General features: G+C 37.7%; 1 protein-coding gene across 4 annotated transcripts in view; it reads right to left on the reverse strand.

The window, feature by feature from the left end:
* The window catches only part of LOC143033955 (exonuclease V-like), a 49,677-nt gene that overhangs the window by 21,484 nt on the left and 9,794 nt on the right, over positions 1 to 18,399 (reverse strand). For 2 of the 4 annotated variants that reach the window (XM_076199669.1, XM_076199666.1), the window contains exons 2-5: positions 16,571 to 16,810; positions 16,219 to 16,401; positions 12,741 to 12,805; positions 7,345 to 7,563 (exon numbers count right to left, since the gene is read on the reverse strand). In XM_076199669.1, the coding sequence (XP_076055784.1) occupies positions 7,345 to 7,563; positions 12,741 to 12,805; positions 16,219 to 16,401; positions 16,571 to 16,810 (707 nt within the window). Of the gene's footprint in view, positions 1 to 7,344; positions 7,564 to 12,740; positions 12,806 to 16,218; positions 16,402 to 16,570; positions 16,811 to 17,866; positions 17,998 to 18,399 lie in introns of those variants that run through there. The other 2 variants (XM_076199670.1, XM_076199668.1) reach the window with 2 other exon arrangements.

Raw genomic sequence — 18,399 nt, forward strand, 5'->3', positions numbered from 1 at the left:
ACGTCATCTGCCCATACACCACACCGAAAACACTAATCTCAGACAACGGCACGGAATTTAATAACGACATCCTCACAAATATCTGCCAACAGTTCAACATTACAAAGTGTAACACCACACCATACCACCCCAGCTCAAATGGACTCGTTGAACGTCAAAATCGGAAGATACTCAATATTCTCAGACACCTTGCCACAGACATACACGCATCTTGGGACGAACACATACCCATGATACAAGCCTGCATCAACAGCGCAATCAATAGATCAATCTCAGAATCACCCCATTTTGTTTTGTTTGGATCTGATAAGAAAATGCCATACGACCTACTCACTTCAGAAACCCCCCCTGTGTATGATTTCAATGATTTTGTCAAGGTAACTCTCAATAATTTCAACACTCTTTTCAAGAGAATACATGAGTCACTGACTCTCTCAAAAGCAGATATGCTTAGGTTGAAGAACGCTCACTCCAGAGATTGCAATGTTTCTGTAGGTGACATAATATACCACACCAACCACCAACCCACATCAAAACTTGCACCCAAATTCCATGGTCCATTTCGGGTCACCGACATACTTCCGCACAATAAGATCAAAGCTCTCCACTTACGCGAACTCACAGAGGCTATCCTACATTTAGATCATATCAAACTAGTTCCTAGAGGTCTCGACATGGATGACATTCCATCCCCGCCCATACTACAACCAACACACACGACCGAGACTCTAGACAAAAACACCTTTACCACTCCACCGATCCCGACACCACGCTATAGCCTCAGAAATAGAATTGTATAAGTTTCTTTAGCCCCAACAAATCCAAGCATCTATTTCCAAAACCAATATTTATCATTCATGCCATAACCAAGTATCTCCCTTCTAGCTGTGCAGATCACCTTTGCCACTCAGGGAAGGTCAACCCCTTCACCTAGGCACACCCCTCCTTCTTCTATCTCCTTAACAGTTCGTGCACCAAGCCTATGTGGATCTCAAGCTCATGGTGTCGCGAGGACGGACACTGGTAGCGTATGCCGAGCAACTGTAGCATCTAGACCTCCTAGAAGACGTAATCTACCACCAAAATCTCCTAGACATTCATCTACCACCTCTGCTTATACTATCGGCACGACACCGATGCATTTCGGTGCAGTCAGAGTAGCCTGGTACTCGACCTGACATCTTCACGCACCTGGTCACTATGGGTCAGGTCGCTATTGTCCAGGCAGACACCTCACGCGCAGTTGGACGTCTCACGAACCCTAAAGGATTGCCACCAAGCCAAGCATTGATACACATTATATTTAAATCCCTTTCCTACGGGATATGTCTATCCTGTCCAACCTCGGACAACTGTATGTCATTTGTAAATATGTATATGCAATGTATAAGGTAGTTAAAACCTATCCTGATCTCTAATATTTACTAAAACTGCATCTTGTAAATAAATATTATCTCGTCGGCAACCTAACCACGAGCCATGTATATAAGCACCTCCTGTCACCAAATAAAGAAGAGAAAGACCACAGAGAGAGACAGAGCTACACGTGCTCCGCTGCTTTTATTTCAAAGTCTCCGAACACCGCTCAACTACGACCACGTACTACCACAACTCATATGTTGAGATACCATCCAACATGTTTTTGCTTTTTCCAAATTCCATTATACTACACTTTTTTGTATTGAACTCCATCTCCCACTTCCTACTCCATTCCTGTACTTTATTTAGATCACTCTGTAGTGATTCACAATCTTCTTCCGTGTTCACTCTTTTCAGTAGTTTTGCATCATCTGCAAAGAAGCTCATATAGTTTTCAATTCCTTCATCCATATCATTAATATATATAGCAAACATTATTGGGGCCAGAACTGTTCCTTGCGGAACACCGCTTATTACTTCATCCCATTTTGAGTGTTTGTCTCTTATCACTACTCTCATTTTCCTTTCTTGCAAAAAATCTTCCATCCAATTAAGCAGTTTGCCCTGTATTCCTCCTTCAGTTTCTAATTTCTTAAGCAACTTCTTATGTGGTACCTTGTCAAAAGCTTTTTTTTGGTCTAGAAATGCACAATCAGCCCATCCATCTCTTTCTTGTATATCTATTAGCCTTGAATAGAAACATATTAAATTGGTGACGCATGATCGTCCTTGTCTGAATCCAAATTGCCTTGGATTTAACACGTTTTTTTCTAAATATTTTACCCATCTATTTTTGACAATTCTTTCACAAATTTTTGCTATTGTACTTGTTAGGGAGACTGGTCTATAGTTGTTAGGGTCTTCTTTATTTCCTCCTTTATATATGGGTACTATATTTGCTTTTTTCCAATCTTCTGGAACTTTTCCTTCTTTCAAGGAACTGTTTATTATGCTATGTATTTTGTCTGCCAGTTCATTCCTGCATTCTTTCAAAATCCAGTTTGCTATTTCATCTGGTCCATGCGATTCTCTGACATCAAGATTACTCAAGTGTTTCAATATTTCGTTCTTTGTTACTTCTATTTCTTTCATGGGAGGGACTTTCTCTTTCCATTCGATCTCTTCAGGTTGTATGTTCTCCCTTGTAAACACTGATTTAAAATGTTTGTTCATAATTTCCGCCATTTCAATTTCCTCTGTGTATTCAACTCCTCCTTGTCTTAATTTCTCCAAGTCTTGTTTGTTTTTCAATTTGTTGTTTACAAATCTGTAAAATAGTTTTGGTTGATCTTTACACTTTTCTATGACATCTTTTTCATATTTTCTCTTTTTCTCTCTGCATGCTTGTACATATTCATTTCTATAACAAGTATATATTTTCCATTTTTCAGGCCTTCTGTCTTTTTTCCATCTGGTCCAAGCTTTGTCTCTTTTGTCTTTTAACTCCCTACAACTTCTATTGTACCAGCATTTTACATATTCTTTTTCTTGTTTTTGTCTTGGGACATACTTTTCTACTCCTTTTTTGTAAATTTTTGTCAAAATATTCCATTTCTCTTCCACTGTTGTTTCTTCTTTGTATATTTCTTCCCAGTTTTCTTTTTGAAAGAATTCTCTTATCTTATCAAAGTTTGTTTTTTCATACATCATTCTTCCTTTTCTATATTGTTCATTTCTTTTCATGTATTTTTCTTCATTTAGTTCCAGTTCAATCAATATGTGGTCACTTTTACTTATTGGTGTTTTATATTCAATCTTGTCCACTATTCTAGGTTCAGATGTACTTATTAGGTCTAGTCTCGATGGTTCTTCCTCATTTATATACCTAGTGTTCTCCTGTATCCACTGTGTCATTGTATTTTCAGTAATCATCTCAAGTAGAGCGTTTCCCCATGAGCCGTCTCCACCCTTTACTGTCATCTCTTCCCAGCAGATTTCTTTGCAATTATAGTCACCCATCATAACTATTCTTCCTCCATCTTCTATTATCTTATTTAATGTTATCTTTGTGTCCTCTAACATACTTTTATGTTCACTCTCTTCCCACGAGGCTGTTTTAGGGAGGCACATAATTTATCACAAACTTTCTGCTCTTCTTTTCTCTGTCTTCCACTTCGATTATAATCATCTCTACTGTATTCTTTCCATATGTGACACACCTCACGTTTATATCCTTCTTAGTCAGGAACATAACTCCACCCCCTTGCTTTGTCTCTCTGTTTCTAATCCAATAATTATATGCATCATGTCCTACACTGTTGGGTGGTAGTGGACCTTTTAATTTTGTTTCTACAATTCCCATTATGTCCGGTTCTTTTTCCTTCAAGTAATCATTCAGCTCATTCAATCCTGTTATTAATCCATCTATATTTGTGTAAAACACTCTTAGTTTTCTTCCACTCCCATTGTGTTCTCTGTTTCCCTTTTGTTTTTCTCTTGTGTGTCGAATTTCCTTAGTTTCATATTCACTACTCTCCAATAGAATCTCTCTTTTTCTGACTCTGTTCTGTTCTCGTTTTTTTCCTTAGCTTCAAGTCTTTTATTTTTTTCTTCCTCTCTTTCTTCTTTATTCATTTCCCTTTTTATCCATACCTTTTTATATTGTTCACTTGTTGCTAGTTTCCCTGTTTTGGATAAGATATTCTCTGCCGTCGTTTGTGACCTGAATTTAATCTTAATTGGTCTGGTCTTATCTGTACTATATTTTCCGAGTCTGAACTTCTCTTCGATTTGTTTCATTATTTCTGGTTCATCTTCCTGAACTAATTGTAGTAAACTGCTTACTTTTTCATTTTCCTCTTTGATTCTTGAGGTTCTATCTGGGTTATGTTTCTCTTCCATTCCTAATATAATTATACATTTCTTTTTGTCTGTAAAGTCTCTTACAATATTCTCCTTCTGTCTCATCACTTTGATAACTGAGTCTTCAGTTTGTTCTTTCATTTGCTATTTAATTATATCAGTAAATGCTACTTTACTATTTTCCTGTATCTTTCTCCACCCCTGTGCCTCTTTTGCTATTGTTTCTTTATTGTCTTTATTGTTCCTTTTTAATTCTTTATTCTCCTCTTTTACTTCTCTTAAATGTCTTTTTAGTTCTTCTATTTCATCAGTTAAGTTTTTGTTCGCCTTCTCTAGTTCTTCCAATCTCTCAAACTTTTCTGCAAGTTTTGACATTTTACCAAACCTAACCTCCCAATGTTCAGTCATTTGTTCAAGCCTTTCCTCCAGTTTTGCTAGTCGGGGGAGGTTGGTATCCGCCTCCCCCTCTTTAAATCCTTGGAAATTGTTATCCTCACCTTCCACTGAATTGTTCTTATCTATGTTTCTAATCTTTACATTTTTGTTAGACATTTCGTCGTCACTAAATTGGTCGGGACCTCTTTTGTTTACATGGCGTCTGCCTGCCTGGGCCAAGTCCTCTCCTTCCTCATTTCCTTCCATTTCCCTCAGTAATCCCTCCTCTTCTCCTTTTTCCTCACTTTCCCCTACACCACGAGCAATTTCCCCCCCCACCCTGTAAATACAATAGGTACTTCCTTTGCTTCGGGATCCATGAAATTTCACTTTTTCTTCAGAACGTCCTCTAAGCCGTCCGTTCATTGAAGTGTGTGTGTGTGTGTGTGTGTATTTACCTAGTTGTAACTTTTACTTATTAGTGTCTTATATTCAATCTTGTCCACTATTTCAGGTTCTGATGTGATTACAGTCACTATCCGAGTTACGCCCTAGATCGGTTCCAACCAACCAGTCGTAAGTCAGGTTGGTCATAAGTCGGATCCCATTCAAAATGGCCAACACGAGGGTTATAATCTAGGATACATGATATCAATCAGTTGCATTTTTAAGTAACTTTTTCTATTGAATACTATTATATACAAGCTGTTTACTGTTTATTTATAAATTTTATGCCTTTAAGTTTAATTTTTATAATTTTTTCTTAGATTTTTAATGTTTTAATACTGTACTGTATTTCAATATATTTACATATACAGGTACTGTATGTATATACTATACCTGTATACACACACACACGTATCAAATATAACCTAGCTTACCATTTTTAAGGTATTTAAATTGTAGTTTCCTTTTAATAATTTTTTCTTAACTATTCAATTGTTATATGCACTCTAAACATATGTGTATTTTAAGATCTATCTTTCACATCCATTTTAATTCATTTTAAGTGTGAGATATAGGTACAGTACATTTATCTTTGTATACAGCATTGGGTAAAAGCCGCAACCACTGCAACAGCACTGTAGGAGAGAAGCCAAACGCAGAGTATGGGATCCAATGTATTTAACGTTTCACCCAGCAGGGCTTCTTCAGAAATAACATAGTGGACAAACATCTGACTCCTTATATAACCCAAGCTTGTGGGGAGAAATGAACATGAAACTGGTGTAAACACAATTTGCGTAAATTGCTTGTTACTTTGTTATTAAAATTGCTAAAGGTTCATTTATTGTAAAAAGTCCATTGTTTTGATTTATATTATCAATGAGAGATATAAAAGCAGATTCAAAACATTTACGTTTCATAGTATGGTTTTCATATTTAATAATCTTAGAATTATTCCAGTCAGCATTGTTGTCTGTATCGTATCTATGTCTAACAATGGCATCATTCATATTTTAAGTTTTCATATGTGTCGTCTGCAGCCCTCTTTTTGACATTTCTTCTGACGTCCGGGGGAGCCTAGTTGTATTCTATGGGAAGGGAGCTATGCTCGTAGTGACCCGTCTTTGTATCTTTCAGCATCAAGTTTGTTCTTAAATTCTTGAATGGTATTTGCACACACTGTTGCCTCATCTAATTTATTTCAGAAATCTACCACTCTGTGTGGGAAGCTATTCTTTTTCAGATCTCTTCTATAACTATCCTTTTTTGAGTATATTTTCATGTCCTCTTGTTTTTCTTTTGTCCCACTTTAATAAATCAACTCTATCTAGGACTTCCATTTTTTTTATAATTCTGTAAATAGTCAGTAGATCTCCTCTTTCTCTTCTTTGTTCCATGATTGGTAGTTCCAATTTGGACAATCCTTCTTTGTATGTCAATTTGGAGAGTGTTGGTGCCATCTTTGTCATTGCTCTTTGCATTCCAATTGCTTTATATTCTTTTTACTACTGGATGTCCCATAGTGTGTATTTACCTAGTTGTATTATACAGGAAGGGAGCTATGCTCATGGTGACCTATCTTTGTATCTTTCAGCATCAAGTTTTTTTCCCTTAAAATCTTGAATAGTGTTTGCATACACTGTTTCCTTATCTAATTTATTCCAGGTATCCGCCACTCTATGTGGGAAGCTATTTTTTTCAGATCTCTTCTATAGTTATCCTTTTTGAGTTTCTTTTCATGTTTGGGAAGGGAAGGTACGCTTGTGGTGTCCCATCTCTGTATCTCACCATATCTAATTTGCTCTTAAATTCGTGGATTGTTTTTGCACACACTATTGTTTCGTGCATGTATTTACCTAATTGCAATATACAGGAAAGGAGTAACATTCATTGGGTCCCATCTCCTATTCTCGAATCTTTATCATACCTAGCCTCGAATGTGTGTGTGAAAAGCTGATCCATTTCTATGAATATTTAGAACAAATATAACCACATTAACATGAATTTATGGCAAAGTCTGACAAATAGAGATACAGAGACTATCAAATTAGCTCCAATATATTACAGTCCAATAAACAGGAGTTAAGATCAGAGGACAAATGGGTTTTATGGATGGGACTGGGATGGATGAAAAAGGTGAATGCTTTAACTCAACCACCCCCTTAAATGGGGGAAACAGCCTTTTGGTATATGTATGTATATATACGTATAAACACCATAAATTTTTGCCTAGGTTTTATCAATGCTAATCAAAAAAATAATAATAACAACAACAAAATAAATAAAATAAAAATTACACACCTGCATTTCGTGAGTCCTCTGATGTGCTCGACCAGGAGCCTTTCTGCAGACCCGTGACTTGAGTTCAATAATATCAACAGTAAAGGCAATGGGATCAATGTGTATTTCATCAATCTTACCAGAGATAAGGATGCCTTTGTAAACTCCAAAGATTGGCACTTCCCGCTGTACATCTTTAGAGCACTGTAATTTCTGCAGAGCTACAATGAGGTCGACAAGCTGAAACAGCAATAACAGATTACTAAACATGAGTACTCATTACAACATTTCATGCATACTTACCCAATTTTAATCCAAAGTAAACAATAAAGATTACTTACTTCTGGTGGACCTGCAAGATGGACAGCAGAGGTGCCCTTTTTCAAAACCTGAGAGTACCTCCATCAAGAGGTTCACCCGAGGGGATGACACCTGATCTCCAGACTGGCAACAGGATCTCTATCAACTTCGACTGTATTTATTACATACATACATACATATACCAAGGCTTTTTCCCCCTTACAAGTATATACAAGGGAGGAAGCCAAAAAGAAAAAGGCATAAAAACCATTCCATCCCTGAATACACTCCACTCCCCTCCACCCTCCCTCTTATCTTGGCACCTCCTGGATGATGGGGCATCCCTGCACCTTGTCCACTGCCCTGGGTCAGAGGCAGTGTCGCAAGATACAGCACATCCACAGCAAGGCTGCTTCATTAAATTGGCGACCCCCCTCTCCGTCCCCCCTGCAGAAAAGGAGAAAACAGGGAAAAATCCCTTTGGGCTGCATCAAATTTTTCTCACACATACTACCTCACCCCCCATCCCCCACCCATTCCACCTCATGCATCACATCATCATCCATATACAACCATTCTCCATTCACCCTGTCTTCTGTCCTCTCCCATCCTTCCTCAACAGACATTCCCCTCTTCCCCAAAGCCCTTTTCACCCCATCCATCCATCTCATCCTAGGTCAGGGATGTGTTATGTCACCCTGGCTGTTCAACTTATACATGGATGGGGTGATGCGAGAGGTAAATGCAAGGGTGGTGGGTCAAGGATTGGAGATGGTTAAAGAAAATGGAGAAAAGTGGGAGATGAGCTGTTGTTTGCAGACGATACTGCGCTTGTAGCAGGATCAGAGGAGGGATTGAGGAAGTTAGCGACAGTTTGGGAACGTGTGTGAAAGAAGGAAGTTGAATATAAATGTGGGTAAAAGTAAAGTGATGAGATGTACAAGGGGTGGAAGTGGCAGCAGACTGGAAGTGAGTATTAAGGGAGAGACTGGAGGAAGTGGATAGTTTTAGATACTTGGGTGCGAATGTGGCAGGAAAGGGAGGAGTGGAGGTAGTGGTAGAATGTAGATTGAGAGAAGCGAGTACAGGTAGTCGTCGACTTACGACATATGCAACTTACGACAGACCGACTTTACAACGACGACAACACTAAAATATTAAAATATTAAATATCTTATATGAAAGCTATTTGACAAAGTTGAGTGAGCGTACAACATTTTTCTCGCTGCCGCCAGCGTGATCATCTCAGAGAGATGCTCTGCATCCAACAGCCACATTCATTGTGTTACAGCCTACTCTTGTGTACATCATCATTTATAATCTTTGAATTTTTTTTAGTAACTTAAAACCCTGCGATGTCATCAAAAAGAAAAGCATCCTCTATTACTGAACAAAGTGCTAAGAAAGCCAGAAAGGCTATTAATCTGGATATGAAAATGAAGGTTATTAAACAATATGAAGGAGGTAAGAAAGTGGGAGTGATCGCACGTGAACTTAAGCTATCGCATTCTACCATGTCGACTATTTTGAAAGACAAAGAAAGGATTCATGAAGCAGTGAAAGGTTCGGCACCAATGCGATCTACTGTGATCACAAAACAACGAACTGGACCTATCCACGAAATGGAAAAATTACTGAATGCTTGGATTGAAAGCCAAATACAGAAACGAATCCCATTAAGCCTTCATACTTAGCAGTCGAAAGCGTTAAGTATTTTTGCAACTTTGAAAGAGCGTGCTGGGAAAGATTACACACAAGAATTTTCAGCAAGCACTGGCTGGTTCAAGAGATTTAAGAAAAGATTTCAGTTACATAATGTTAGAATCACGGGGGAAGCTGCGAGTTCAGATGTGGAAGGGGCGAAAAAGTTTATTGAAAGTTTGGATGCAATGATTTCAGAAGAAGGGTATTTACCAGAACAGATTGTTAACGTTGACGAGACTGCTTTGTTCTGGAAACGTATGCCAGAACGCTCTTATATTCACCAAGAAGCAAAAACGATGCCTGGATATAAAGCCTTCAAAGACAGACTGACTATGTTGCTTGGGGGAAATATTGCTGGTTTCAAGTTGAAGCCATTTCTAATTTACCATTCCGAAAATCTGCGATGTTTCAAGAATGTGAATAAACATACGCTGCCAGTTTATTACCAATCAAACAGAAAAGCCTGGATGACACAAGCACTTTTCAAAGACTGGTTTATAAATTCCTTTATCCCTCAAGTTCGTGAATATTGTTTGGAAAACAATATTCCATTCAAAATTTTATTAGTGTTAGATAACGCACCCGGCCATCCACCTCATTTAGCAGACCTTGATCCTAACGTGAAAGTTGTATTTTTACCGCCAAATACAACGCCTCTCATTCAGCCTATGGACCAAGGTGCCATTTCTGCTTTAAAAGCTAATTACCTCAAAATCACTTTTGCTCAAGCTATAGCTGCTACAGATATGGACCAAGAATTATCATTGAGAGGTTTTTGGAAAAACTATGATCTTCTTCAATGCATAAAGAACATCGCTGCTGCATGGGAAGCTGTGACGACGAAATGCATGAATGGCATTTGGAAGAATCGCGTTGAACGCTATGTTAATACTTTTGCTGGATTTGACAATGAAAGTGATTTAGAACTAATTCGTGAAAAAATAGTCAAACTAGCTAAAGATCTTTCTTTGGAATGTGAAATGGAAGAAATTGAGGAATTGCTTGACAAAGAATCTGAGGAACTAACAAATGAAGATTTAATTGCTTTGGAAGAAGAAAAAGTTGCAGAAGAAGAAAGGAGGGCAGCAGAAACAGCCGTAGCAGAAGCAGCAGAAGTTGAAGATGAACCACAACGAATGTTCAGCACTAAAGGATTAGCAGAAGGTTTATTGCAAGTTAACAAAATTCTCGCACATTTTGAAGGAATGGATCCTAATATTGAACGTTTCGCAAGAATTGAACGAATGGTTTTCGATGCTTTTCGGCCATATAGGGAAATTTATGAAGAGAGAAAGAAACGAACCATTCAGACAAAACTAAGTATGTTTCTGAAAAAACAATCTCCTCCATCTACCCCTGCCCCTAGTGAAGACCCAGATGATTCACAACCAAGCACAAGCAGACAATAATTTTTATTTTTTGATGTATTCAAATAAAATATTTTTGAATTTTGTTTTCTATTTTGTATGTTCATGTTCATGTTTTACAAATACATAGGATATACATACATACTACAAGTATTACATAATGTTCATGTACAAAATAAATAATAATTAACATTAAACTGTGCATCCTAATGGCAATAATTATGAATGATCGATAAAGTCGTACGTCAAGAGAAAAATTTATTTTTTTCTTCAAAAGTAAAATTATTTATAATTTTGTACAAACAGGTATTGTATTTTGTGTTTTCATATGTGTTGCAAATAAAGTCAAATGTCATAAGCAATTATTTGATTCAAACCTTCAAATAAAATTAATATTAATGAAAAAATATTAATGAAGAAATGCATGTCCTGTCCAGCTGATTGCCATGTAAGTAAAATGGCCGACATCAAAATGTAAACAGACACAGTTACAGCTGATTTGAATATACGTAATATGTCTAAGTATAAAGGTTGAAATAATTAATCAGGACAGTTCTCACATGATTAGATTTTATTCAATATGCTAAACATAATATAGAGTGCATGTACAGTATATATAAAAAGACCGACTTACGACCTGTCTGTCGGAACCGAACTCAGTCGTAAGTCGACGACTACCTGTAAATGCCTTGGTGGATTAAAAAGTGTAATGAGAAATAGACATTTGGGAATGGATGCTAAAAGGAGGTTACATGAAGGAGTGATTGTGCCGACAGCACTGTATGGGGCAGAAACATGGAACATAAGAGAGGAAGAGAGAAGGAATTTGAATGTGTTTGAGATGAGGTGTCTGAAAAGTATGATAGGAAGTACTAGACTGGATAGAGTGAGAAATGAGGAGGTGAGAAGGAGAACGGGGGTGGAAAGGGAGTTGAGAGATAGTGTGGATGAAAAAGTATTGGCATGGTATGGACACATGGAAAGAATGAATGAAGACAGACTAGTAAAAGAGGTGTGGAAAGCAGATGTGGGAGGAATGAACTTGTGGGGGCAACCTAGGATGAGATGGATGGGGTGAAGGGGGCTCTGGGGAAGAGGGGAATGTCTGTTGAGGAAGGACAAGAGAGAGGACAGAAGACGGGTGAATAGAGAAGGGTTGTATATAGATGATGTTGTGATGCACGAGATGGAATGGGTGGGGGATGGGGGGTGAGGGAGTATGTGTGAGAAAAATTTGATGCAGCCTGAAGGGATTTCTCCCCGTCTTCTCCTTTTCTGCATGAGGGGACGGAGAGTGGGGTTGCCGATTTAATGAAGTGGCTTTGCTGTGGATGTGCTGTGTCTTGTGACACTGCTTCTGACCCAGGGCCATGGACAAGATGCAGGGATGCATCCCATCATCCAGGAGGTGCCAGGATAAGAGGAAGGGAAGAGGGTGGAGGGGAGTGGAGTGTGAGATGGAATGTGTGGGGATGTTTTTTATGCCTTTGTTTTTTGGCTACCTCCCTTATACAGGGGAAAAAAGCCTTTGGTATATGTATGTATGTATGTATGTCTACTTTTAAATTCTTTCATGATATTAGCTTGGATAGTCCAAATTCATGCATCCATGCAGAAAACTGTTTCTTGACATCCTTCAGACATGTGTTCTCCTTCAATTTCTTTCCATGACCTCATTATGCCCTTCAATCCCAAACCAAGAGATTATATGAATTTCAATTACTTTCTGCACTCATAAATATATCTCACAAAATGAAAGGTGTATTGTTTAGGGTTCTGATACAAAACTGTGTTCCTGTTATTTGCATATGATGTTCTATTGGGGGAATTTTGGTTTCTGTATGTAGGTGTCCTATAGGTGCTTTGAAGCATCCTGTTATTGTTCTCAGTGCTCCATTCTGCAATGATAGTAAATTGCTTACGTTTAAAGATCAGAGATGGGTTAATGCATCCAATGATTATAATCTGCTGCCACAAGCAGAAACCTTCCTTCTTAAGTTTTCTAAATCACTTAAAATTAAACAACTTTCAGCTAAAGCTTCTCACCTTCATAGCAAAATTGTCTTCAGTGTATGTAATTTTCAATTGTCCACAGTCCTGGATTTCCAGTTCTGCCAACGAAACAGTTACAAGGATGAATAGGGAAGTTTTAGAAGGACCCATCTCTTAGGTGTAGTTAGTAGGGTGTATGGGGGTATTAACCCCTTCAATACGGGCCAAAATCTCACGGGCAGCATGAGCTGCCAGACGTGTGATGTTGCGTCATAATAATCGCATTATATAAAATAAAGTTACCGCTGTATTGCTCGTTCTCTTTCACCCGTGCATTTTGATAACCACAGAAAATATGATGAAGCCAGTTTACAGAGTATAGGGGTCATGCAGGTACAACTACAATACATATAATCAAGACGCCGACATCGGCATCCTTGTGTACCCACTTGCTCCTCATGACGCCTACGTAGGCATCATCGTATCGAAGGGATTAAAGGAGGGTTATTTAGGGAGTAACTGAGAAACAACAAGGTGGGTTTTGGAGGAGAAGAGAATGTGGAGATCAAGTATTTGCAGTAAGATATAAGAGGTTTCTAGGAAAGGGTATGGATATCTTTTGCATTCATGGCCTTGGAAAAGGCATATGACAGGGCTGCATGATATGCATTGCAGATGTATGGGCTAGAGGGAGTCTTTCATGGGCAGTCAATAGTTTTTATATGAATGGGAATGGAGAGTGAATGAACTGAGGCGAAGGTGGGGCTACATCTGGGTTGTGCAGTATCTGTGGCTATTCAACATATATATATATATATGTGTGTGTATATATATGTATGTATATATATATATATATATATATATATATATATATATATATACACACATATGGGTGGGGTGATATGGTAGATAAATATGAGGGAAAAAGTGGAAGAGAGTCAAACTTGGCAGAAACACCTACACAGGCACACGCACTTGAAAATAATCAAGGAATCATTGCCTCAAGTTTCAATAAGTGGAAAATTTGCAGCCCCACAGTGGCTGGCAATGGTCGTCGAAACCTCCCACAGATCTCACTGGGAAGAAACATTGGACTGTAGTCTGTATTTTATCCCTGTGGGATGGTTTCCATTTCACCAGCTGAAAGTTGTAGGGAGAGGAGTGCAGTCGCTGGCTGTTTGCTCTCCATGTGCAAAAAAAAAGAGTATGTATACAACTGAAGCTGACAGAGATCTTGGGCCAAGTCCAGAGACTGAGTGTCAGCCCCTCAGGGCTACATCTCCTGATGGAGGTGAGGGGGTTCTTGACTCATTTCTAAAAAAAAAATGACGTCATTTACCATAGTCAATATGGATTTCAACGAAATCTTTCAACGTCTACAGCAGTAATGGAATTAATTGAAGAGATAACTAACAATATAGAACAAAAGAAAAAGACAGCCAGCATATTTATTGATCTTAAAAAGGCATTTGACACAGTAAATCATGAAATCCTAATTCGAAAGGCCGAATACTATGGGCTAAGAGGTAAAGTTAATGACTGGTTAAAAAGTTATCTAAAAAACAGGAAACAATATGTGGCCATTGAGGAAGAAAGATCACACATTCTACCAGTTACATGCGGAGTACCTCAAGGTTCAGTTCTAGGACCCAAACTATTCTTACTATACATTAATGACATTACAAATGTATCCAACCTTATGAAATTTATACTGTTCGCCGACGATACCACCATTCTATGCTCCGATACAAATTCCGACAAACTGATCAAGACAATTAATGAAGGATTATGTCAACTATCCAACTGGTTTTCAGCCAATAAGCTATCCTTAAACGTATCAAAAACTAACTACCTGCTTTTCTACAAAAATAATGAAAGTACTAAGCCGATCAAAATAAACAACGAAATTATTGAAAAAGCGTCCGTCAGTAAATTCCTAGGCGTGTATTTAGATGATCAACTTAATTGGAAACATCATATAAATCACGTGATAAATAAGATATCCAAAACTTTAGGAATTATGCATAAAATGAGAAATATCCTCAATGAAAATACCCTATGTACCATTTATTGTAGTCTACTACTACCATACTTAAACTATTGTTCAGAAATTTGGGGTAATACTTATCAAACTAATCTTCAACGCATAATTACCTCTCAAAAAAGGGCACTGCGTATAATCTGCAATGTAGATCTTTTGGAACATACAAGTAATTTATTTAAAAAACTAAATCTACTCAAATTCAATGACTTAATAAAGTACAAAACTGCCATTGTTATGCACCAAATCTACAATAAACACATGAATCAAAACATATTGAAATTTTACTCAACTTACGAAACTCGCTATGCGACTAGGCAAACAAACGACTTCTTTAAAACTCAATACAGAACAACCAAAAAAAGCCAATGCTTATCTATTATAGGTGTTAACACATGGAATAAACTGGAAAAGGATTTACCTAAGACAAAATGTTTATCATCATTCAAACGATACTTAAAAAAGTCTTTAATCTATAAGTATTAGTATATTGAACACTTCAGGTCCATTTCATGGTTGTATTCATGGAGAAACTGTCATGCACTGCCCAAGTCTGCCGCTCTTTTTTTTTCTATTCCAGCAGGTCACGGTGACCCAGATCTGCGCATTAAGCAATTATCGTCCCGTCAACAATCGACCTGACCTCTCACCTCTCACCTGACCCCCACAAGTTGCGATGCTCGCTCGTGCCCCCGATTTCTACGTGAGGTCGGAGTTAGCGGACGTCGTGACGCATGTCATTGTGTGTGTGTGTATATATGTGTATGCATGTATGTGTGTATATATGTGTGTAGATGGGTATGTACCATACTAACATGTAACAAAAATAAATAAATAAAAATAATTTTTTTCCTTAAGGGAGAGCAACTCCCCATAAGCTTTGCTTCTCGCTCTCCCTTTTCAACTACCAATTTTGTAAAAAAAAAAAAAAAAAAATGTATATATGTATGTCTAATTGTATTTAATATTGTTGAATAAACCTATAATAATAATAAAAAAAAAGGGGGTTCTTGGCAGGTTTTGAAAATAGGCAACTTTGCTGTCTATCTTATATGACCACAAATGCAGGTACCCATCACTGTTCCCTATATACACAATATATATACACCTACATACATATATCCACACACATTATATATATATATATATATATATATATATATTAAAAGGCTATCAAGTCTCCATTGGTCTCAAAATATTCATTTTATTAAGTCTTTAAGATTTTTAAGATTGAGAATTCACTGTATTTGGATGACCACAGACCAACTACTAAAGAAAGTTAATTCAAAATTTGCATGGTCTATCCATTTCTCTGAAAAAAAAATAATACATACATACATATACCAAGGGCCTCCCCCCACCCTTACAGGGGAGGCACCCAAAGTCAAAAGACATGATTCCACTCCCACCCATTTCATCTCCACCCATTCCACCTGAGTTAATTTCAATGAAACTGAAAAATAAATATGATAAAATAATAATAACACTAACCCCTCAATAGATGCAAGTTGGTTCCTGCAGTGATGTGCTCAGGCTTAGGGATTCTGGTGGGGTTGGTGATCGTGTATTCAAATCTTTTCTCACACCAGGCAAGTGCTACAAAGTCTGACACCCGCACATAGCCTTTACGAAAGTGATGAATAGGTACAACCTTTTCTTTTCCTCTAGCTGTGCCTATAGAACAAGCCAATAAAAAAAATTAACAATAATAAAATAATAATAATAATAATAATAATAATAAAATATCTATAAGATGCTAGCAACTATTTAAAATCTAGATTGGATATGAAACAAGTCACTCTATGATAACCAATCCACTTCTCACAAAATGAGCATATCATACCATGTAGTAAATTGCTTGTTACAGAACTTGTGCCTGCCATCTGGTCTTCATTCCTCTGGACAACTGGTGCATCATCTTGTTCTTCTGATTTCTTTCCTTCACTAACTTGGCTGCTTGCAAACCTATTTGTTGGGTCTCTAATAGGACTGATACTCCTTGTGCTCAGTGTTCCTTCAACTGGAGTGCCTTTTTGGCGTTTACATCTGTCTGCTAAATAAATTTCTTTCACCTCTTCATTTCCTTGAAAATAAATAAATAGATGAAGGTGAGGCTATGCCAGATGGCACATTGTTATACTGAAGTTATTACTTTAGCCCTATCTGGCTGGAATGCTGGAACAGGTAACAGCCACTGTTAAGTATTGAAAAGAAGTGCAAGACTTGAACCTGTGATGGGAAGGATGCAAAATCTACACATTTCCAAGTATACTATCGGTATAAACATGAACAATTTGAGTAAGCATTATCTATATACACAAGTCTAAATACGTAAATGAAAAAGTTTCAGGCTAAAATGATAATTATTTGAAAAAAAAAAAAAAAGGCCTTTTGGTATTCGTGTGTAAGAAGAGAAGCCACACTCAACAATGTGCTCATAACAACTTTTATTCTTTTGAAAGGAATAATGGGAAGCAACATAAAACTAAACTTCTGTAGTGGACAATTAAGAAATTTATTACTTTCCTGCATAAGTGGGGGACCACAGACAGGACCTGTTAGTGAGTCATGCAACTTTACAAGATGGGCAACTAAGAGAATCATTTATATGTTCCCCATATTCAAAAGCTATCACATCTTTCACTCACACCCTCAGATCATTAAACAAGCCCTTCAAAACAGGTCACCAAACTTAATATTCCAACAAGAACTCCCAGACATAAGCCCCCCCCCCCAAAAAAAAAAAAATTAAACACCTTATAAAAGACCACATTACACGTATTGGCATGCTTGCACTCAGAACATCATGCAGCATTAAAACAGTATCAACATAGAATAGGTCTGGCAACACGTTCAAACTGCCCCAGAAGTGACCATCATACATAGGTCTCTTAATCTAAGACTCACCAACCACTACTTGTGCAGACATTTGGGACTATGACATAAACCCATTTTGGGAATTAACCCAGGACATAAAACACCACCAATTTCCAAAGTGGGCTTACATCCTGGACCCAAACATCTGCACAAGCAGTGGTTGGTGAGTGTTGTATTAAGAGACCTAGATGTACTACAATGCCCCACACTTTCAATCCCTTGACAACATAATACATCTTCCCCGAGTGACTTGTGAACCCACCTGGAGGTTTTTGCCAATCATCTGAAGGCTGCAGGTGATTGAGCCTTCACTCACTTTCATCTACAAGTGCAACTCCTTAGCACTGTTTCTTTAATGGACCCATGATACCTAACAACTTCAACTTGAAAATTTCAGGTTTTGTTTAAAATATAGATAGAAATATATTTTGAACCCGTGAACTTGCTACATTGTGATGTCATAACTTTTTTTGACGTAATCGAATATGTATGTTGTAATTTTTTTGTAATTCTCTGTGGTGGGGGAAAAGAATACTGCCACCAAGTATTCCCACTTGGATTGTAAGAGGCGAGAAGAAAGGGATGGGGATTGGGACTAGGCATCCTTCTCCTTGTAGCCCCACAGGGGACATTCCTAAAAAAAAGTAAAGGCATATGAGGGTCTAGGAGTTTTCCGACCAGCACCCTAAGGTTTGGGTCTTTTAATGTGCGTGGATGTGGTACAGATGAGAGTAAAAGGGAAGAGATAGGTAGTTTGTTTGTAAGAAGAAAGATGGATGTGTTGGCTTTGAGTGA

This window comes from Oratosquilla oratoria, chromosome 16, assembly GCF_046742065.1.
Source record: "Oratosquilla oratoria isolate Oo_2021 chromosome 16, ASM4674206v1, whole genome shotgun sequence".
In the NCBI taxonomy this organism is placed as follows: Eukaryota; Metazoa; Arthropoda; class Malacostraca; order Stomatopoda; family Squillidae; genus Oratosquilla; species Oratosquilla oratoria.